The following is a 23,359-nucleotide window of genomic DNA, read 5'->3' as shown; positions in this document are numbered from 1 at the left end:
AGCTGCCTACTAAAATAGAAGGTTTAAATAAGAATCATAGTCCCATAATATAGTGATACTAAAAATGTCCAGCATACTATCTAAAATTACTGCTCATGCCAAGAACCAGGAAAATCTCAAACTAAATGAGAAAAGACAACCAAGAGATATCAACACAGAGAAGGCACAGATGTTAGACTCATCCAACTGGGATTTTTAAGCAGGTGCTATAAAAATGTTCCTAAAAGCAATTACGAGTGGTTAAAAAATTGCTGACATTACCAAGTGCTGACAAGGACACAGAATGACTGGTTCTCAGATACCCTGCTGGTGGGAAAGAAAAATCATACAGCCACTCTGGAAAATGATCTGGCAGTTTTTATGAAGTTGAATATATACTTACCATAGGATTCAGCAATCTCACTCACTGGTTTTTACTTTGGAGAAAAGAAAATCTGTATATAGATGTGCATAGCACCCTTCTTTGTATTAGCCAAACACTGGAAACAACCCAAGTGCCCTTCAAAAGATGGATGGATCAAAAAGCCTTGTACATCCACACAGTGGAGTACTATTCAGTCATAAAAAGGAATGAACTACTGACCTACACAACACCTTGGATGGATTCCAAGGGTATTATGCTGAGTAAAAAAACCTAATCTGTGAAGTAATAACAAATATGTAGGTCTCTGACCCCGCTTCCTGACACTGAGCCCTAAAACCCTTTTAATAGGGCTGCTAGGAGAATCTTTTGTTCTAACATTTTCCCAGCTCCTGCCGCAGAGCTCCTAAAAAACTCTTGTAATTTCCTAGGTGATAAGAGCACTGGAGCATCTTCTATTCTAGTATCTGGTCTTTGACTGTAGTTCCTGACAGAGTTCCCAAATCACTTGGCATTTCCTGGGTGACAGCAGTGTGTCTGTTTTAATGAGGTGATTCCTGGTGGGCTCCTGGATGGGGAGTGGTCCCCAGAAAGACCAAGTCATGATCATAAGGTTGGGATGTTCAGGGCCCTCCCCTGCCATTCTCTAGAGTAGGGATGGGGCTGGAAATAGAGTCAATGATCAGTGCTTACGTGATGAAGCCTCCATAAAATGTCCCAAAGTATGGGGTTTGGAGAGCTTCTGGGTTGATGGACACATGTACATACCAAGAGTGTGGTGTACCCCACCTTCCACGGGAACAGAAACTCCTGTGCTTAGGACACTTCTAAGACCTTGCTCTATGTATCTCTTCATCTGTATCCTTTATCATACTCTTTATCATATAATAAAAACTGGTACACCTAAGTGTTTCCCTAAGTGAGCTGCTCTAGCAAATGGTCAAATCCAAGGTTGAGATGGGGTAGGTTATGGGAACCTCTAATTTGTAGCCAAGCCGGACAGAAGTCGTGGGTAACCTGGGGACCTACTACTTGCAACTGGCATCTGAACTGGGGGACAGTCTCTTGGGACCAAGCCCTTAACCTGTGGGGTCTGGATTAATTTCAGTCAGTATCAGAAGTGAATTAAAATGAAGGACAACCCAGCTGGTGTCAGAGAATTGCTTGATGCGAGGAAATAACCCAGACACACTTGGTGTCAGAAGTGCTGTTGAGTGTGGTAGTTGTGTGAGAGGAAAAGAGAATACCCTGGAGACCGGAGTTTCTCATAGACAGTCAGATACTGTATAATCCCATTTATATAAGACTCTCAAAAGGACAAGAATTATAGTCATGGGAAATGGATCAGTGGTTCAGAGTTAGGGGGAGGATGATTATTAAGGAGTAGCACGACGGGTGGAAAAGCACTTGTTTATCGTGATTATGGCTGCGCTTATACACTTCCATACACATGACAAAATCTCCTAGAAACACACACACACACGCACACGCACACATAAACATACATAAAAACTGGTGAAAATCAAATAAGGCCTGCAGTTAAGTGTTCCAATGTCAATTTCCTAGTTATGGTCATATAAGATATCATCACTGGGGGGGAAGAATGGAGAAATGTACATGGGAATTTTAAACTGTTTTTGCCACTTCTTTCTCTAAATTTTTTAAGATTTTATTTGTCAGTAATCTCTATACCCAACATGGGGCTCGAACCCACAACCTCGAGAGCAAGTGTTGCATGGTCTACCAACTGAGCTGGCCAGGTGCCACTTCCAATGTGAGTCTAAAGCTATTTCAAAATAACAAGTTTACAAGACATCACTTCCACTCTACATGTTTGACTCTCCTGGGGGCTTCCTAATTCCAAATACCTCGAATCACTCACTGAGCCTCATTAGTTTTCCTTCCTTAAAATCTCTCAGTCTGAGTGTTTCTTTCCCACTTCCACCTTTACTCCCTGGGTGCAGGCCCCTGTCACCTCCTGATTGGACAGCCACAGCTTCCACCAGTTCTCTCTGCCTCCAGTGCTTGTACCCCGAAAAGACAACCCACCTGCACACAGAGTCCAAAGGAATTGTATAAGCTTGCTGCTTGCACTGTATTGGCACCCAAAAGCTTGCAGTTGCTTTTTACCATCTACACCATAATATCTAAAGTCCTCAGTTTGGCATTTGGGACTGTATGTATTCGTCCCACAAACCAGAATTCCCAGTCTCCTATCGTACAACCCTTCAAAGAGCTGACATTGGTACCAAACTAGTTTATTTCCTGTCCCCACCTCTACGTGCCATGAACACTTGGTGATGCTTTGCCTGTGCTCCCCCAGACCTTCCTGGACCTCCAGATGAGAGTGATCTCTCTTGTACCTCAATGGTCTCCCCGAGCCCATACTGCTGTGCTCATGCGATGCTTCTCCCCTATGACTTCTTTGAGCTTATCTGTGTGTTTATGTTGTATTGGTACCATCTGAAAACCTGTCTCGCAGCCTGACCATGCCTTTCTCTCTTTGGTGTGACTTATTTTTCCAAAAGTCAAATTGACTAGCCTGACGGCAACACCCTTTTCATGTTTTATTACAGTCAATGTACATTAGGATCTACATATGAAGGCTACAAAAGGTGTGAAAAGAGCTCAGTCATCCATAAAGAAAGTACAATTTTAGTTGGTCTCATTTTTGCTGGAATGAATATTCATAGCAAACACCACTAACTTAGATAAAGACATTAAATATTATAATTTGACAATCATAAGACATTCACATATTACTTGGCTATTTACTCAAATTCTTTTTTGATAGGACATCATTGAATAGGACATTTTCTTGTGGTTTTACCAAGGAAATAAGTCTTTTTTTTTTCTTTTGACACCCAGTCATGGTATTATCACTTTGGGTACTCTTTACTACAAGGACATTCATTGTCTTATTTCTTCGCTTTGTAGTTACGCAGGAGTTCTTCATATACAAACTACAGCTTAAATTTAGTCTTTACAAAATTAACATCAATTTCATCGACAGCAATGATTCACAAGTATACATGGACAAGTATTTGCTAGATAACATTCTCACGGAATTCTTCCATCTCCAGATGGCACCTAAGCAGTGAAGGTAAATTGTAGCTCCGACATGGCACGTGATTCTGAGCTCAAACAGCCTTCTGGAACTTTTTCATTTAAGTTACTAACATTTTTTGTCTATTGTCTTTCTGGTGCCAGAAATCTATTATGTATTAAGATCAGATTATTTAGAACAAGAACTACAATCACTACAGGGAGAAGGGTTCCAAAAATAAATGTTAGTCAAGATATGCATGATAATGAGAGCCAAATTTTCTAAATGATCTTAAACATGACTAATATGGCTGCCATTTTCATTGTCCTTTGGCATTTAAATTAGCTTCTGATGAATAAAAGATTCCCATTATGGAGAAACTGAGATAGGCAAAAGAGAAATAGGAGTCCCCTGTACACTGGTCATTTCTAGGAGAAAAAAAAAAACTAAGAATGTATCTAAAAACTGCTTACCTACTCTTTTTGGGGGGAAATCAGGAATAACTAAAACCAAATATTTCAAGTCAAGAATAACTAGAGCTGTGTATCAGAGTTGAATGCAGATTTGATAAATAATATTATTTTTTAAAAGATTTATTTATTAATTTGAGGCAGGGAGGGGCAAAGGGAGAGGGAGAAGAGTCTTGTGCAGACTCCACACTTAGCACAGAGCCTGATGTGGGGCTCTATCTCATGACCCCGAGACCAGGACCTGAGCTGAAACCAAGAATCGGTGCTTAACCCACTGCCCCACCCAGGTGACCTGATAAGTAAAATTCTTAAGGGAGACTCAGGATCCACTGGAATCTCAAAACTGTTCTCTAATATCACCATCCACGTCACTGCCACTAAGAAACATTAGTAATTTACATTTTAATATATCTTATTGTTTTTTCATAATTTCTAGGGGAGTAGCATGGTATAATATAATGAACATTCATTTGTTCATTCATTAAACAGTAACTAATAATTATTGAGCACCTACTATATGCCAGATACTTTCGAGAGTGCTGGACAGAAGTGAACTGACAACCCCAAATTCCCACCCTTCTGCAGCTTGTATTTTACAGAGGGTAAATAGACTACGAACAAGTAAAATATAGGTATGTCTTATGGTGACAAATGTCATGGAGAAAACTAAGGCAGGGAAGGGGGACTTGGCATACTGGTGGCAGGGGGCATTCCTTCTTCCTAATTTTAAACTAAGTAGACAGGAAAGCTCTTACTAAGAAGCTGACAGCTAAGCAAAGATCTGAAGGTGGTAAAGGAAGAAACCATGACTATACCTGGGGAAGAGTGTTCTCTGGAAAGAGCATGACGAACACAGGGGCACTGAAGCCAGAATGAACCTGGTGTCTGAGGAACCACAATGAGGCCAATATGTGGAGAACAGACTACGAGGAGAGTAGTAGGGGGCAAAATCAGAGAGGTGTTAGGGGGCGAGACTATACCCTGGGTTAAGAAAGAATCACTTTGGCGAGAGGCTGAGTCTAAAGATAAAAATTCAGGACTCTAAACAGAGTACAAATAGTACTTAAGACCATTAAAATTAAATGAGGTCTTGGACTCTGAAAAATAATCTGAGGGGTTTGAAGTGGCGGGGGGGGGGGTGGGAGGTTGGGGTACCAGGTGGTGGGTATTATAGAGGGCACGGCTTGCATGGAGCACTGGGTGTGGTGAAAAAATAATGAATAATGTTTTTCTGAAAATAAATAAATTGGAAAAAAAATGAAAAAAAAAAAAAAAGAAAAGACAAGTTAATATTTCATCAAACTAAAAAAAAAAAAAAAAATTAAATGAGGTCTCCAAGGGCCAGAGTGGAGACAGAGCAAAAGAGGAGCAAGGATGGGTACAGTCAACTTAGTTCTAGGAGTTTTGCTATCTAGGGGAACAGAAGCTGGAAGAGGTTGTAGGGTTAGGGTGTGTGTGCGCACGCACATGCGTGCACGCGTGTGCACTCACGTGCTTGTGTAATAAGAATAAGAAGTAGCATATTAGATTGAAGAGAGAGAGGAGAGCGGTGATACAAGAAAGGGGATATTGCTGTAGTCATGTCCTTGAGTAAGGAAAAGACAGAGGAACTCGCATGAAAAGGAAAGTGTCGTGGTAGGCTCAGTTAAAATCTACTGACAACTTCTGTGACTTGGGGCAAGATTCTCCACCTCTGAGCCTCTGTTTTCTCCTGTACAGAGAGTTTGCTGGAATTACTGCAGAATGTCTTAATCAAACAGCGCTGTTTCATTCAAGTCCCAAGTTACATTTTCCTTAATACTCATTCGCAAGATGGGATAGACAAAGAATTTTTAAAATCTAGCTTCTTCCTGAAACAATAAATACGTATCTAGTTATCTATTGAAATAAAAATAATGTTATGAACCATACAGTCACACCCAAAATAAAGATCACAACTTTATGTCATAAACACAGCCCCACTTCCCTTGTTCCTGTTGCACAGCTTTGGGACAAGGGTCAGTGGAGAACAAGCACACCTTCCTCCCTGATTTGTTCGGCCTTAATCTGCCTCTGTTCCCTCTGATGGCTCACTGTCATTAGAATGGTGTATTTTCTACTCAGGTATTTACAGAGGCCGTCTGGAAACAGCAAACAAGATGGACAAAACTCCAAAAAAGTGCACAGAAAAGAGGCGGGAAGAGTTGCCCTCTAGAGCAAGACATTCCTGTCGCCGGAAGTGTTCACACAAGGTGTAGTGGGCCATGTACGCGCCCCCGTACCTTAAGCCATGGGTGATTCAGTGCTTCATAAACAGTGATCCTTTCCGCTGGATCGAGCATCAGCATGCGACGAACTAGGTCTTTGGCACTTTCAGAGATATGGCTCCACTGCCTTGGATTCATCTGAAGAGAAGGAGAGGAAAATTACATAGTTATCGTCCAGTGAGAAGTTAACGTTCACTATGATGTAATACTCCTATGCTATTTCGATGTGAATAAAATTCTTGAAGAAGAGAAATCTGATTCTAAAGCCTTGCTTTCTAAGGAAGAGGACAAAGGCAGGCTTTGGTGGCTGTTGCTCCGTCTGTGAAATTTTGCATCAGTAAATATCCCTTACATATGATCTTATTGTCACATAAGTTATGCTATTTTTTAAAAATCTTTTTAAAAAGATTTTATTTATTTAATTGACAGACAGAGATCACAAGTAGGCAGAGAGGCAGGCATAGAGAGAGGAGGAAGCAGGCTCCCTGCTGAGCAGAGAACCCAATGTGGGGCTCGATCCCAGGACCCTGGGATCATGACCTGAGCTGAAGGCAGCGGCTTAACCCACTGAGCCACCCAGGCACCCCAAGTTATACTATTTTTAATAACTGAAGAACAGAATATTCCTGACTGCAGTTTCTACCTTAGCTAAAGAGACTAGATACTTTGCTCTAGGAAAGGACTAATAAAATTTTTATTTGTTTTTTTATTTTTTAAAGATTTTATTTATTTATTTGACAGAGAGAGAGAGATAGATCACGAGTAGGCAGAGAGGCAGCCAGAAAGAGAGGGGGAAGCAGGCTCCCTGCTGAGCAGAGAGCCTGATGTGGGGCTCGATCCCAGGACTCCGAGATCATGACCTGAGCCAAAGGCAGAGGCTTAACCCACTGAGCCACCCAGGCATCCCTGAAATTGTATTTTTGAGGTTGACTGGTAGTATGTGCAATACAGATGAAATCAGGTTGGCTATCTGTTGCTAGGTACTGAATCTGGGAGTTCATTGTACTGTTATCTCTGCTACTTTTCTTTGAAATTTTCAATAACAAAAAGCATAGAAATAAATTCTGACAGAACCACAGCACAGTGCATGTGTATACATATGTACATATGTATATATATACATATGCATACACATATCTATGAAAGGCCACCAGGTTTATCACTGTAGAGAGAGCAATACTTCAAACAAAGCTGCTGAAAACATGGGGCTTTCATATTAAAAAAAAAAAAGCCGTGAATATAAATGAAAGGAAAGGTTAGCCAAGTAAAAGAGTAAATAAGTTATTAACCTCAAAGCTTCACACCTCCAGGTGCAGAAATTATGATACAGCTGTCATGTCCTTCTGACTTACTATACTACTAAGAATGGGGGTTTTAAAATCGCTTAATTTTTGGCATGTGTGAACAGTTCAAATTTCTTATAAGGAATCAAACAAACTATTCAGTGCTTTACAAAAAGAGAAAATGAAAACCCAGAGGCTGCTGGAATGACAGTTTGTCTTGGAAACCAGGAAGTTAGCAACTGAACTGACACAAAGGGAGAATTCTATTATTAGCAAACGCTTAGTGCTCCAGAAGGCAGGTGGGAGATTTCATTACATGGTACCATGCTGTAAGGCACTGGGAGGATAAAATGAGTTCATAGGTGTGCTTAGCACAGTTCCTGGCACATACTAAGTGCTAGGTATGAGGCAGCTATCATTACTGCTAGTATTATTATTATGCTGGTGCATGGCTAATTGTGTTTGTTTTCCTATGTTAGTATCTGTGATGTCACTCGGCCAGATTGGACCAGAAAGCCATGGCCATGTATTCCTCAGAGCCACTCACAACTTCCAGGGATTGGAGGGGGAGGACTACTTACAAGCAGTTTCTTGAGACATTTAGTTACCCTGGAAGGATTAATTTTATTCCCCCGTGGTCAAGTGACTCTAAGAGAAGCAGAAAAACCTGTATTTCAAACATCTTTCTCCGTCAACAGAATTTGGACATATATCTTCGTCCAACTAAAGAATGAGGCGAAGCTGCAGGCCCTTCCTTATAAGCTGGAGATGGCACGAGGTGGAAAAGGAAAGTGGAATTCATTCCCACCTGCAACCCCGAAGCTACTTCGCCTTTCATTTCTCTCCCCACCCCTTCTTCAAGTCCCATGTGAAATTCTAACATTACTGAGGAAATGAAGAGAAAACTTAACAGGCCTCAGAGTTTTGTTGGAGTCTGGTGCTACACGGACCTGTGTGTCTGGTTTTGCCAGGCATGGCTGCAAAATGAAACAGGGCTTGTGTTGAATAGAAAGTATGGGTTTCTTGAGGAATCTCCACACTGTTCTCCAAAGAGGCTGCACCAACTTGCATCTCTTTGGAGAACAGTGTGGAGATTCCTCAAGAAATTAAAAATAGAGCTTCCCTATGACCCTGCAATTGCACTCCTGGGTATTTACCCCAAAGACACAGATGTTGTGAAAAGAAGGGCCATCTGTACCCCAATGTTTATAGCAGCAATGGCCACGGTTGCCAAACTATGGAAAGAACCAAGATGCCCTTCAACGGATGAATGGATAAGGAAGATGTGGTCCATATACACTATGGAGTATTATGCCTCCATCAGAAAGGAGGAATACCCAACTTTTGTAGCAACATGGATGGGACTGGAAGAGATTATGCTGAGTGAAATAAGTCAAGCAGAGAGAGTCAATTATCATATGGTTTCACTTATTTGTGGAGCATAACAAATAGCATGGAGGACAAGGGGCGTTAGAGAGGAGTAGGGAATTTGGGTAAATTGGAAGGGGAGGTGAACCATGAGAGACTATGGACTCTGAAAAACAGTCTGAGGGGTTTGAAATGGCGGGGGGGGGGGGTGGGAGGTTGGGGTACCAGGTGGTGGGTATTAGAGAGGGCACGGCTTGCATGGAGCACTGGGTGTGGTGAAAAAATAATGAATAATGTTTTTCTGAAAATAAATAAATTGGAAGAAAAAAAAAAAGAAAGTATGGGTTTTAGTAACATGGGGCGGAAAAAGAACTCCCCCAACATCAGCTGTGCGGAGCTGGTATACAGCACACATGCTCCCCCATGTTTCCCGTAGATAGCATTTGAGTCTTTGGCCATACGTGGCAGTATGGGGCCACAGAGTGTAAGAGCTGGGGCAGCGAGACCGCCTTTGAGCTTGTTTATTTCCATGCATTCCTTGGGTCTTTTTGGTATAGCCACTCAGAGTGTCACTGATGAATTTTTAGTTTTTTAATAGGGAAAGTAATAATATGCTAATCACAAGTCTGTGAATAGTCTATGCAGTTTCCAAGCCACAGTAGCCAAAGAAGAACAGGAATGTTTAAGTCCCACCACATGGCTCTAAATTATATTATGACATGCAGTTGTGATTCTGGCATTTCAGTTTATCCTGGGATGTAAGTGGCCAATTTTTCAGCTGTGCTAGCTGACTACATTAAATGGAACAACATGTGTGGTAAAGCAGAAATAAATAAATAAATAAATAAAGGCAGATACTAAGTGTGAAATAAAGAATTACTAAATCACTGGGATGAAATTTCCATTTTCACTTTGCAAACTAAGCAAAAAGCTTTAAAAACGAAGCCCTTTCCTCCAGTTACACAAAGGGCCAAAGAAGTTTATTTTCCAGCTTGGCCTAAAGAGGAGATTTGGTCACTGCACAGAGAATGGATACCTTCACATCTGGGCTCACATCTGTTGTGAACACCTCACCCAGGGTAAAATAAAAGGTCAAATTTTATCATAATAAATTCCAAGGTCATTCCAAATTCTTCCCCTGAACTAGAATTTTATTTGAAATAAGTAGGGCACTAAGCAGGGCAGTTTTGCTAGAATGTATTTATGGTAAAAGGACTGGCTTTGTGAATCTAAGGGCCCAAGACTTGGAACTATTGACTTGCATGTACAGATACTGTATCAAAGAGACCAGGGTCCCTGTTTTTATAGCCCAAACACAGGGTCGCGTTCCAAAGATGTGGGACAGAGTTCAGCTGCAGCACAGAGGGAGGGGGAAGGCCAAGGTTGTTTCAAAGCCAGTCTCCTGTCTTCTGCCTAGATGACAGTGCAGCTGATAGTGATTCAGAAATTTGCTTGACGTCCATACTGTCTAACAAGGCTAGGGCATCAATGATGTCAGCAAAGAACTATTCTCTGACTGGGTAACTACGTGATAATCAGGAAGTCCAGATAGTGACTTCCTATTTTCCAGAATAATTTAATCTCAATGGAAAAATAAAACATTCATAATATATTACCTTATATTTTCCTTTAATAATGCCTTCGAACAATCTTTCCTTGGTTCCATAAAAAGGCAAGCAACCACTTAGCAGGATAAAAAGGATCACGCCACAACCCCAGACATCTACAGGTTTTCCATAAGGCTCTCTTTTGACGACTTCTGGGGCCATAAAATGAGGTGTTCCGACGCGTCCTACATTTAAAACAACATCAAGGAAAAATGTTCACATAAAATGGCGTTTTGTTCCTCATACGAAAACTGAAAATAGAATAGTAATAGTCTGAAGGAAAAGTATAACAATATAAACATTCTCTTACTACCACCTCCCTCTTCCAAAAAAGGCAGAAGGAAAAAATTATTTAATCACTCTTGAAAATATTGAGCCCAGGATCGTACTTTGTTGTCATCGTCGTCTTTTATTTTTCTCCTTAAAATTTTAAGTCATCTCTACAGCCAGCATGGCGCTTGAACTCACAGCCATGAGATCAGGAGTCAATGCTCACCACTGAGTCAGCCAGTGTCTTTCTAACACTGGTACTGTGTATTTTATTAAGCAGGGTGCATGGTACTTACCTATTTCTTGTTTAATGAAGAAGTTGTTTAAATTTTCTAATTTTCACATTTGAAAATCACTAAAAATACAGAGTAGGGGCAGGGCTGCGAGGGCAGGAGTGAGAAGACAACTTCTGACTGCCAAAAGGAAACTCTCAAACTAAATCTAATGCAGAGAACTTTCCTTTAGAATATGACCCAGAATCTGAAATCCTGTTCAACTGTTTTAGGAATTGATTGTAGCAATTAACAATGCCTAGTAATATTTTCGTCTATAGGATTTTTTAAGCTTCCTCTGAATGTTAACATTTAGTGAGAATGAGAGCAGACACAGGACTTAAACCAAAGCAAAGTTATGAAGCTCCTCTCATTCAATCTCCTTTGGCCTCTACCTTCTTTAAAGAGTTTTCTTGGACCCCCACCCAGCAATATTAGCTTTCAATATTAGCTTTCAAATAACTGATAGCAGTTATTTGCACACTGGTAATCATCTTTAACTCAGTCTTTTCTTCTCTTGTGTGCAGGCCCAGCCTTCTCCTCCTTTCCTCCCTCCTTCCCCTACAGGGGAAGATAGTTTTTACTTTGAAGACTGCACAATTTGTTAGCTAGAGCTCAGAACTGTGGTTTACAGTTTAAAAAAATAAAAAAAAGACCTTACAGATCTTCTAATCCAGCTAGAGAAAATATACCATAAAGTCCGGTTAGTGACTGTCAAAACTCGGTTGGGATGGTGAAGGATAAACCAACTCTTACATTGTGAACTGGGGATATTCCTTTACTGCGGATCATTATGGCTCCTCTCTTCCCACATAATGGAAGAGGTTAACTCTGAGGTGCAGAGAATGGAAATATTTTCATTTAAAATATGCAGTAGAGCAGTGAGAACTGTAGTGGTTAGAAGAGGAGATTTTTATTCCACACTGCCCCATCTTGCTTGCTCTGGTAACATAAAAAAGCTCAAATGATGACAGCTAAGCTTTGTACTTCATGAAAAGCCTTGGACAGAGCTGGGCTGCTGAAGATATTTGCCTTGTGCTGACGGCAGGGGCTGGGAAAAGCAGGGCCAGAGATCAAGGTACCAGTGAGGGTGTGGGTGCTATGGCATCAGGCTGGCAACTTCTTATATTAGGGATGATGTTTTGAAATTCAACTTGACTCCTATCACTTCCTACACAAGAAAGAGCTGAACAACTCAAAAAGGAGGTTCTCTCCCTTTATCTGGATCAAAGACTATCTGTTCTGGAGAATTAGTGTTCATCCTTAGGGAACATACATGTCTTTTGGTTCAAGAATTTACTCACAGATGATGGGAGAAAGAATATATAAGAATATATAGGAATGAAATTTTTACAGTATTTTGTGCAGATCAAATGTGAAGGACTAGAGTTAACCTTCAGTGTATACCAATCTTCCTGGACTCCTTATTTGTGATAGTTTGACTTTTCCTTCTTTGCGGTCACTTGATTTTTATGACTTTGACTTCCTGTTCTTAGAATTTTGTGGTCAATTACCAAACCAAATAAAATGTCACTGTGTATGACATACTTCAGATAAACATTTAAATATTTAAACGTTAGACTTTGGGATAATATAATAAAACCTCAATGCCTAGAACCTCAGGTATGGAGCTGTTTTGAATAGCCAGGACTTGAATCTTTATACATCCAAAGCTTTTAAAAATAATTTTGGATGGTTCTCTCTTTACAATTCTTTTCTTTTTTTTTTTTTTTAAAGGTTTTATTTATTTATTTGACAGAGATCACAAGTAGGCAGAGAGGCAGGCAGAGAGAGAGAGAGAGGAAGAAGCAGGCTCCCTGCTAGGCAGAGAGCCCGATGTGGGGCTCGATCCCAGGACCCTGAGATCATGACCTGAGCTGAAGGCAGAGGCTTAACCCACTGAGTCACCCAGGTGCCCCTCTTTACAATTTTCTGACTTCTTTTACATAAGATGCTGCAAATAATGCAGACTTTTCTTGATGACTCCGGATTGTCTTGTGGCTATCAATGAAAGAACTATGCTACAGAACAGAAACACCCTCAGGAACTTCACAGATAAGCAAGGATTGAGTTCTTCAGTATTAAAAGGGGGTTGTGCTTTCTACATTTTGGTATCGCTCAACGTACTTTTTCTGTCAGGCTTTCGTGTCTTTTCTCTCACTGTGTTTCTTCTAGCCTTGTCTTCTCCTAATTTGTTGCATAAAATCTGCTATTAACCAGAAACTGATCAGCAAGCAGGCTCTTTCATTTAGAAACAATTTCCCAAATTCCTGCTTGGGTTCTAGACACAGCGGGAGGTACTGTGGACATACAGAGGGTTAAACCATGATGTTTCTTGCCCTCATAAAGCTCAGTCTTTGATATGATTACAAGTCCCTGCATAGAATACTACATGGAGGTATGCAGCCCAGATAGTTACAATAATATGGAAGAGAAGGAATAGGGTTATCGAACTTGGGAGGGTGAAGGCCAGCTTGCTTTTAAGGAGGGAGGTTTGTCAGCTCAGTCTCTCAGTCTTCAGGAGCATTAAGAGTTAAACAGATAGAGAAAATGACCAAAGGTATTCCAACCAGAGGGAGTAGCAGATGCCTGGTATGAAGGCACATGAATCCATAAAACTATGAAAAATGGCAGCATGCCAACTTTACAGAGTATGTTCTTAGATGCTCATTTGAGGGGACCATGAATGGGTATTAAGGTCAACAAATGTCTGGCTCCAAAAATAATCTTTTTGTAGGTTCTGAGTTGTCTTCTGGATAGATGAATTTTCCAAATAGCAGAATTTCAGATAGGTTAAGTGCAAATACATGTAACATGTAAGCAGTTTCTACTATATGGAACATATAAAGGAGAGAATCCTTTTCTATTTCCATTCTACTGAGTAATCAAAGATTCCAACTGACAGGAAAATAGTTTTCTCTTAATAAGCATTAGCAAATGAGCTAATATTAGAATAATTTCACAAGGACTGTAAACAATAAGAAAACTTTCTCTAAGAGAAATCATTTATCCCTTATCTATATATGTTGTATTTTTAAAGACACTGTAATGCTTGAAGTAGTTATTTCAAGACTGTAAGGAAACATATGTTAAGAAATGACATTTTGACCATCAGAAAGTATTTTAATTCTAGAAGCACTGAGAAAAATGAATTTTGTACAACTGATACACTGTAGGTTCAAAAACAGCTTTATAAACATACAATTTAGGAGAACGGCTCAAGGATTTTAGGAAAGTAGATTAATGTGGAGAAGATGTTTAAAGATTTTATTTATTTATTTGACAGATAGATCACAAGTAGGCAGAGAGAGGAAGGGAAGCAGGCTTTCTGAGAGCCCGATGCGGGGCTTGATCCCAGGACCCTGGGAACATGACCTGAGCCGAAGGCAGAGGCTTTAACCCACTGAGCCACTCAGGCGCCCCTGGAGAAGATGTTTAGATAAATCTAATGAGTCTGTTTTTCCCCGTCTCAAGATGCACGGTAAAATATGAAGCTGATACCATGTTGAATCCTAACAGGATATGGATCCAGATAAAGAGAAACAAAGCCATATGCATGGCTAGTATAGAACATATGAAAGGACATTTCATTTCACACCCTTAGTCTTGGGGCTATAAACATCAGAAGTTACTTGTTATAACTGTGTAGTCTTTTAAAAAAAAGATTTATTTTTATTTGAGAGAGCGAGCGAGAGAGAGAGAGAAGCGGAGAGTCCCAAGGAGCCTCCCTGGTGAGCGTGAAGCCTGGTGGGGCTTGACCTCATGACCCTGATCATGATTTGAGCTGAAACCAAGAGTCAGATGCTTAACTAACTGAGCCACCCAGGCGCCCCTATAATTGTGTAGGGGTGATTCTGTACAAATGCCAGATTTGAGTTAGTTTAATAGCAACAATTGTATAAAAACAACGTGGGAGCTGTAATTGACTCTAAGATCAGTATAAGCCAGTGGTGTTATGTGGATGTCCAAGAAGCTAATGCTATTTGGGGAGTCTAATAGAAATGTAAGACCCACAGCAAAAGAGGCAATAGCCCCCAGTTCCTGTGTGCTGCACTGTACCTATGGTTGTGCTCAGTTTTGGCTCCATCCTTTGCACACTGTGAGATTCTGTACCAGTTTATATGAGGAAGGGCTACATTAACCTAGCCAAGTTGATCTGAATAAGACTTTCTGGGTCCATGATATCGTCTTTAAACACTGAATGGTTATCATCTGGAAGGATTAAAATTCTTCAGCGTGGCTCCAAAAGTCACAATTAGCACCACTGGGTGGAAGTGATAAGACGACAGATTTCTGTTCAATGTGAAGATAAGTGTTTCAGTACTTAAGGAGCTTTCTAAAAATGTAAATACAGTTCTGGAACACATTGAATTCTTTGCTATGTGGGGAATTAAACTTGAGCTCAGCTTTTTGCTAAGAATTTTATGAAGGAAATGTGATCATTGGTTTTAAGACTGGGGAAGTTAAGGCTCCCTTGGAATCCTGAGATTCAGTGATTTTTTTTTTCTAAAGATTTTATTTATTTGACAGAAAGAGAGACAGCGAGAGAGGGAACACAAGCAGTGGGAGTAGGAGAGGGAGAAGCAGGCTTCCTGCTGAGCAGGGAGCCCAATGCAGAACTGGGTCCCAGGACCCTGCGATCATGAGCTGAGCTGAAGGCAGATGCTTAACGACTGAGCCACCCAAGCGCTCCAGACTCAATGATTCTATGATTAAATGATGTGCTACTACCTGATCCTATGATCAGTCCTAATCACAGATGGAAGTTTTCAATTAGGAAAAAAAAATCAGTTTTCAAAGCTATACTGAACTTGCTATTCTTCATATTATTAGAAATGATTAGCTTGAAAAGATGCAAAATTAGAAGAAAATCTAAACATAATTTTAGAGGGCAATGTGATGAAATAACAATTTTAAGAATACAACACTGACTCCTGGCTCATTTTTCAGAAGATGGTCTATGTTAATGTTGCTTTGATGTGTTAATAATAGTGTATCAAATTAGATGAAATATCCTGTGTAATGGATTGTTGTTTTGATATTTATCATTTGTCAGGTATTTGAACTTAATGTAAGTATTCATGGAGGATGACAGGTTCAAATATGTTCTGCAGGCATTTTTTATATTTTTCCTCTTTGTGAAGGCTGGCAGTATGTGGAGATGGAAAATTGAAGGCATTGACTAGAAGACTGATGATAATCTGTAGACTAGAGAACTAAGTCACTTGCAAAACTAAGGAACAGAACTAAAAACAGGGCAGCATTCTGAGCTGGAGTCTATCGAAGAGAATAAATAAAAACTCAAATTCTTGAATCTGGAATTAGCATCCACCTCTGCATGCTACTGGAGAGAATATCTATTTTTAACTTTTCTACTTCTTTTTTCTGGCAGGGGAGTTTTCTAATTATGTTTTGCTTTGGCTAATAATAAAAACCAGTCTGCATTTACATCTGCTTGCTCTTCCCAGATACACAGATTGATGGCTTGGTCAGGACTCTTTCACAAATAAAAAGAGGAAAACACTATGAAATTAAACATTAGCCGCTAATGTAAACCTGAAAGTGGTTAATCTACATGTTTTAAAATGGACTTCATTTGGCCAGTTCAACTTTATTTTTAAGTAAGTTTTATGCTCAATGAGGGGCTTGAACTCACAACCCCAAGATCAAGAGCTGTGTGCTTCACTGACGGAGCCCGCCAGGTGCCCCTGGCCAGTTCAACCTTAAAAGTCGCTTTGCCCCAGATAACACCTTTTTCCAACACTGTTTTAAACTCTGTATGCAGGGTCACTTCTTTGCCAAGTGGTAGGAATACAAAGAGTATAAGCACAGAGTCTATTCTTTTTTTTTTTAAGATTTTATTTATTTATTTGATACAGAGAGAGGCAGGCAGATAGAGAGGTGGAGACAGTCTCCCTGCTGAGCAGAGAACCCAATGTGGGGCTCGATCCCAGGACCATGAGATCATGACCTGGGCTAAAGGCAGAGGCTTAACCCACCGAGCCACCAAGGCGTCCCATATTCTTAAGGTACTAAAATTCTAGTCATAATTACAGTTATTAAATTCAAAATTGTGTTAGCACCTTCTTGGGGGGGGAGTTTGGGGAGATGGAATTGGTACGAAATGCTGAGGATGGGCTAATATTTAGTTTGAAAGTTTTACACTAGGCTGAAAGTGACCAGGTTTTGAAGGAAATGTTTTAAAAAATGTTCTTACCTCCAGCTACAAGTCCAGACTCCCCTAATTGAATAGCTACCCCAAAGCCCCCAAGTTTAACAGGTGCCGAGTTTTCCTTTGAGGCGAGGAGAACACAGTGGGGCTGGAAAGAAAAACAGAAAAACAACAAACCAAAGATAAGGATTAATTGGACATGAGCAATTCAATTTACACAAAACTGAATAACATGACCATGCAGTAATACATTAAAAACTCCTGGAATTATTTTGGATGCTTGAATTATTTGTGCTACTCTCACTTCTGGTTGATTTATCTACAGACTTACCTGTTTTATCCAATGTTTTTCAGGAATTATTTCCTTCTAAGATTAGGTATGGTGCTAAGAATTACTCAGGAAGCAAGCATGTTAAAGTATGGCAGATGAGTTTTCTAACTTTTCAAGCAATATTCTCTCCTTTTTTTTTTTTTTGAGTGACAGTCTACATTTAAGGAAAAATATTTTTTTACACCTCTTGCCAAAATGTTTCTTGAGACCTCTGACTTTACCTACAAAGCCACTGTATCTTAGTCCTTGGCTTGTTCTTTGTCTACCCTCCCACCATCCTCTTGCTTTTTTTTTTTTTAAATTCATTCCATCCCTAAGTAAGAAGAGCCAGATTTAATGACTTTAATTGAACCTGGCTCCCAGGGAGTTCAATGTTCTCCCTGAGCATGTCTTTTCTCTGGACCTGCCCTTTGTCTTTGTGGGAATGGGAAGGGAGAGAGGTGATGACTTGGCTGGCCTCTGGTCCAAGGCAAAGCATCCTTCCCAAGGAGTAGCTGTGTGACCAGGGCTCCCTAAGAATCATCTGCCTCATGGTCACAATGAGAGTTTCTCTGTAGGACCTGGTCTCAGGAAAGCACTGAACTGTGCAGACCTTTGGTCTCTGCTCAAATACTACACTCCCCAATATGACTGATATCACATATGACCTGCTTTTAAAATATGGGTTCGTGAAAAAAAAAAAATAGCAAGCTTCTTCAGGCATGGAAGAGAATAGTATTTTTGTTCTTTCCCATACTTGTTCATTTATAACATGACACAGTTTTAGCTCAGGTTTAGCCTGTATGATAGTGGCCCCCCTGCCCCCCAAATCCAAAGCTCTGAACTGGTGCACCCAGAGAGATGTCTGACGATACAGAAAAGTGGGAGGGATCCTTACTCTGTTCAATGAAAACAGCAGGGTTCTACTCTGGAAGTTATTATTCTTTTCGTCCAAAGACATTTAAAGACCTTATAATAGAGGCTCTAGCACAAAAAAAGATGAGCCCATAAATATAAATGTGTGTGTGAGAGAGAGCGAGTGAGCGAGCAAAAGAGACACAGAGGAGAGGGAAGGCAAGTGTACATGAATGGGGAGTGCACTGCAGCAAGACACAAAGTAGCCAGGAGGGCTTATGGGAGAGCAAGCCAAGCTCTGCAGAAAGCAATGGACAGAGCCTGCTCTCCTTAGGGACTTTCAGTTGGTTCAGAGATGGATGACAACAGACCAGAAGAAGACAGTGATAGTCCTAGCACGATTCTAGTGTGGGGGTGCAGCACATGAACATGCCTAGCAAAGGAAGGGCATGATGTAGGAGAAGAAACTACAAACTAAACCTAGATATGGTCTCCTTGTCAGTTCTGTCACCTTATTAAGGAGAAGTAGAAGCTTAAATCAGAATCCCAAAGTATACCCTTTATAGTTCGTTGACTATATTCATTCTTAAGTTATGGTTACACTGAGATTTATGTAATTCTCATCAGAGTGTGGATTCTCTCATTCTCAATAAATCCTTAAGTCGTAAAATTGGAGGATAGAAACTGAAAGAAATCAATACATATAAATGAATATGAGAGACTGGGTAGTGTTAAGTGCTACGAGGTAAAAGCTGGTGGTTAATGGTATGGGTCTGGACACCAAGGAGCTGCTATTTAGTAAGGGGATTGGGCTGGAGAAGAAGGATCTGGTAATACTTGAACTTTGACCAGAAGGAAGGGGCAACATGGGTCATGTGGAAGCAGGTTTCCAGGATAGTAAGTACAAAGGCCTAGAAGAACGAGGAGGGCTGGTGTGTTTGGAGAAGAGTAAGGAAGCCAGTGTGTTGGGGGAAAAATGAGCAAGGGGAAGAGTGGTAAGAAATGTGATCCACATGATCAAAGGCTCTATGGTCTGGGGCTTGAAGCCATGGCCAGAACCCTAGGTTTTATGCCAAACGAGATAGGAAATCACTGGAAAGCTGTGAGCTGGGGAGCTTTATGAGCGATCTCAGGTTTTGAAAGAATCACTTGGGCTGTTGTGTGGAGAAGAGATTTCAGGGCATGAGAGTCGAAGAGAAGATACCAGGTAGGAGGATACTGTGGTTGTCCAGGCAAGAGAAGATGGGGATTTGAATTAGACTAGCGTGACAGAAGCGGTGATGGCAAGAAGTGGTTAAGTTCAGGTTCTAAAGGTTAGGCTAACAGGAGCTGCTGCTGGATATGGGGTGTGAGAGAAGATGGTTAAGTGTGACAACTAGGTTTCTGTACTGAGCAACTGAATGAAAATGAAGATGCCGTTTACTAAAACTGGGAACACAGAAGAAGACTTCATAAGAGGCATAAAGTATTTGGTTTTGTACAAACTGAGTGTAAGATCTTAAAAGGTGGGAGAGGGAAGGCTGGAATTAAAGATGTAAATTTGGGATCAACAGCACACAGTGTTTACAGTGAAATCACTCAGGGAGTGACTACCAGTAGGAAAGAGAAGAGGGAGGTGCCTGGGTGGCTCAGATGGTTAAGTGCCTGCCTTCCACTCAAGTTATGATCTCTGGGTCCTGGGATAGAACCTCACGTCCAGCTCCTGGCTCAGTGGGGAGTATGCTTCTGCTTTTCCTCTCCCTCTTCCTCCCTCCCCTGCTCATTCTCTCTATCTCTGTCTCAAATGAATAAATTTTAAAAATCTTAAAAAAAAAGAAAAGAAAAGAGGTCGGAGGAATGAGATTTGGTACACAGCAATGTTTGAGGTCAGGAAGATAACAACAATCTAGCAAAGGAAAGAGAATGCCTAGACAGTGAAGCAGGAAGGAAATCAGAGTAGTGTGGTGTCCTGAAATGCTAGTGAGAGGCCATTTAAGATGAGAGCTGAGAACTGACCATTAGATCTGGCAACCTAGAAGTCCCTGATGATCTGGATAAGAGGGGTTTTGGTGGGATGATACTGACAAAAATCTCCACTGCACAAGGTTCAAGAAAAATGGGAAGAGATGATGTGGAGATAGTAAATTCAGGTATCTTTCAAAACCTTACTGTACCAGGAACAGAGAGATGGGAATGGGATGTAGCTAAAAGAGAATGAGAGGCCAAGGAAGCTTCCTTTTTTAAAATTTGTTTCACTTTTTAATAAACATATAATGTATTATTAGCCCCAGGGGTACAGGTCTGTGAATCGCCAGGTTTACACACTTCACAGCACTCACCATAGCACATACCCTCCCCAATGTCCATCACCCAACCACCCTCTTCCGACCCCCCTCCCCCCCGCAACCCTCAGTTTGTTTTGTGAGATTAAGAGTCTCTTATGGTTTGTCTCCCTCCCGATCCCATCTTGTTTCATTTCTTCTTCTTCTTTTTTTTTTTTAAAGATTTTATTTATTTATTTGACAGAGATCACAATTAGGCAGAGAGGCAGGCAGACAGAAAGGGAGAGAGAGAGGAGGAAGCAGGCTCCCTGCTGAGCAGAGAGCCCAATATGGGGCTTGATCCCAGAACTCTGGGATCATGACCTGAGCTGAAGGCAGAGTCTTTTTTTTTTTAAGATTTTATTTATTTATTTGACAGAGATCACAATTAGGCAGAGAGGCAGGCAGACAGAAAGGGAGAGAGAGAGGAGGAAGCAGGCTCCCTGCTGAGCAGAGAGCCCGATGCGGGACTCGATCCCAGGACCCTGAGATCATGACCTGAGCTGAAGGCAGTGGCTTAACCCGCTGAGCCACCCAGGAGCCCCATGAAGGCAGAGTCTTTAACCCACTGAGCCACTCAGGTGCCCCTGTTTCATTTATTCTTTTTTTTTAAAAGATTTTTTTATTTATTTGCTTGACAGATAGAGATCACAGGTAGGCGCAGAGAGAGAGAGAGAGAGAGAGAGAGAGAGAGAGAGAGGAGGAAGCAGGTTCCCTGCTGAGCAGAGAGCCCGATGTGGGGCTCGATCCCAGGACCCTGGGACCATGTCCTGAGCCGAAGGCAAAGGCTTTAACCCACTGAGCCACCCAGGCGCCCCTGTTTCATTTATTCTTTAAGGGAGTTTCCTTTTAAAAACTTATTAGTATTTGCAATTAAAGAAAACAGATTATTAAACCTCTGAGTACCTTTTTAAAATATTTTATTTATTTGAGAGAGAGGGGAGAGAGAGAGAAAGAGAAGCAAGCTCCCCGCTAAGCAGGGAACCCAACTCGGCGCTTGATTCCAGGACGCCGGGATCATGACCTGAGCCAAAGGCAGACGCTTAACCGACTGAGCCACCCAGGTGCCCCACTCCATTTCCCAGCTTTAATAGTTACTGACATTCTGCTGTTCTTACTTCACTTATCCCTGTTTTTTTTTTGTTGTTGTTGTTGCTTAAGTCTTTTAAACCAAATATCATTTCACCTGTTATTAGTTCAGTATTTATAACGGATGACTTGAGAAAATAACCATATTATCATATCCAATACAATGAACAACTCTTTAAAATCACCTAATACCAAGCCACATTTAATTTTCCTTGACTATCTCAAAGACTTTTTTTTTGTTGTTGTTTTTTACAGTTGGTTAGTTCAAAATGGTATTTAAGGTCCATACATTGCATTTGATGGTCATAGGTCTCATATCTCTTGACTCTATAACATATATTCCTCTTACCTTTTTAAAAAACATTCATGCCATTGATTCACTAAGATACTAGCTAATTTCCCCTGTGATATCTCCTACAATCTGGCCTTCGCTAATAGGACCTACATGGTGTCATTTAATATGTTCCTGTGTTTTTTGTAAATTGGTAGTTAGATCTAGAAGCTTGACTAGATTCACATTCAATTTTAGATTTTTTAATGCTAATGCTTTAGTTTTTTGTAGCACATCAGGAAGAACATGATGTCTGGTTGCCCTACTTTTAGCGACAGGATTGGTCAGGTATTGTCTGCCTCGATCCATCTTTACAATGTTCACCACTGGCTTTTCTTCCATGATTTTAGCAGCCAGTGATGCCCAGCTCCATAACTAGGTGTTCCAAAATGGAGCTTTTCCCCAGTATTTGTTATGAAGACTATCAAAAACAGAGAACCGAAAGAATTGTAAATAGCCACATACTCACCACATAGATTCTACAATGAACATTTTGCTGCATTTGTTTTATCAACTATCATGACACCTGGTATCATGAAACCTGGTAGGAATTATAATTGTAGGTATAATCTCTTGAAAGCCACCAGGGCAAAGAGGCTCCTTACTTACAGAGGGAAGCCCATCAGAATAACGTCAGACCTGTCCACAGAGACCTAGCAAGCCAGAAGAGGCTGGCAAGATATATTCAAGGCACTAAATGAGAAGAACATGCAGCCAAGAATACTTTATCCAGCAAGATTGACATTCAAAATGGATGGAGAGATAAAGAGTTTTCAAGACCAGCAAGGCTTAAAAGACTATGCAACCACCGAGCCGTCACTGCAGGAAATATTAAGGGGGGTTCTATAAAAGAGGAAAAATCCCAAGAATAGCATTGAACAGAAATATAGAGACAGTCTACAGAAAGAAAGACTTCAAAGGTAACTCGATGTCAATAAAAACGTATCTATCAATAATCACTCTCAATGTGAATGGCCTAAATGTACCCATAAAACGGCACAGGGTTGCAGATTGGATAAAACGACAGGACCCATCCATATGTTGTCTACAAGAGACCCATTTTGAACCTAAAGATACATGCAGACTGAAAGTGAAGGGATGGAGAAGCATCTTTCATGCCAATGGGACTCAAAAGAAGGCTGGGGTAGCGATTCTCATATCAGATAAATTGGACTTCAAACTAAAGACTGTAGTCCGAGATACAGAAGGACACTACATAATCCTTAAAGGGACTATCCACCAAGATGACCTAACAATTGTAAATATCTATGCTCCCAATATGGGAGCAGCCAATTACTTAAGAAAACTGTTAAGATAAAGAGTCATATTGATATGAATACACTAATCGTAGGAGATCTTAACACTCCTCTTTCAGAATT

The 23,359-nt window shown here is 40.7% G+C and overlaps 1 protein-coding gene across 13 annotated transcripts in view; it reads right to left on the bottom strand.

Moving 5' to 3' along the window:
• Positions 1-23,359, bottom strand: part of CASK (calcium/calmodulin dependent serine protein kinase) — a 350,383-nt gene that overhangs the window by 110,686 nt on the left and 216,338 nt on the right. For all 13 annotated transcript variants that reach the window (XM_044235607.1, XM_044235608.1, XM_044235613.1 and 10 more), the window contains exons 6-8: positions 17,141-17,243; positions 10,391-10,566; positions 6,139-6,261 (exon numbers count right to left, since the gene is read on the bottom strand). In XM_044235607.1, coding sequence (XP_044091542.1) covers positions 6,139-6,261; positions 10,391-10,566; positions 17,141-17,243 — 402 coding nt within the window. The remainder of the gene's footprint in view (positions 1-6,138; positions 6,262-10,390; positions 10,567-17,140; positions 17,244-23,359) is intronic.

This window comes from Neovison vison, chromosome X, assembly GCF_020171115.1.
Source record: "Neovison vison isolate M4711 chromosome X, ASM_NN_V1, whole genome shotgun sequence".
Lineage (NCBI taxonomy): Eukaryota > Metazoa > Chordata > Mammalia > Carnivora > Mustelidae > Neogale > Neogale vison.
Note: the sequence above shows the minus strand (reverse complement) of the source record. Positions and strands in the feature narration are given on the sequence as shown.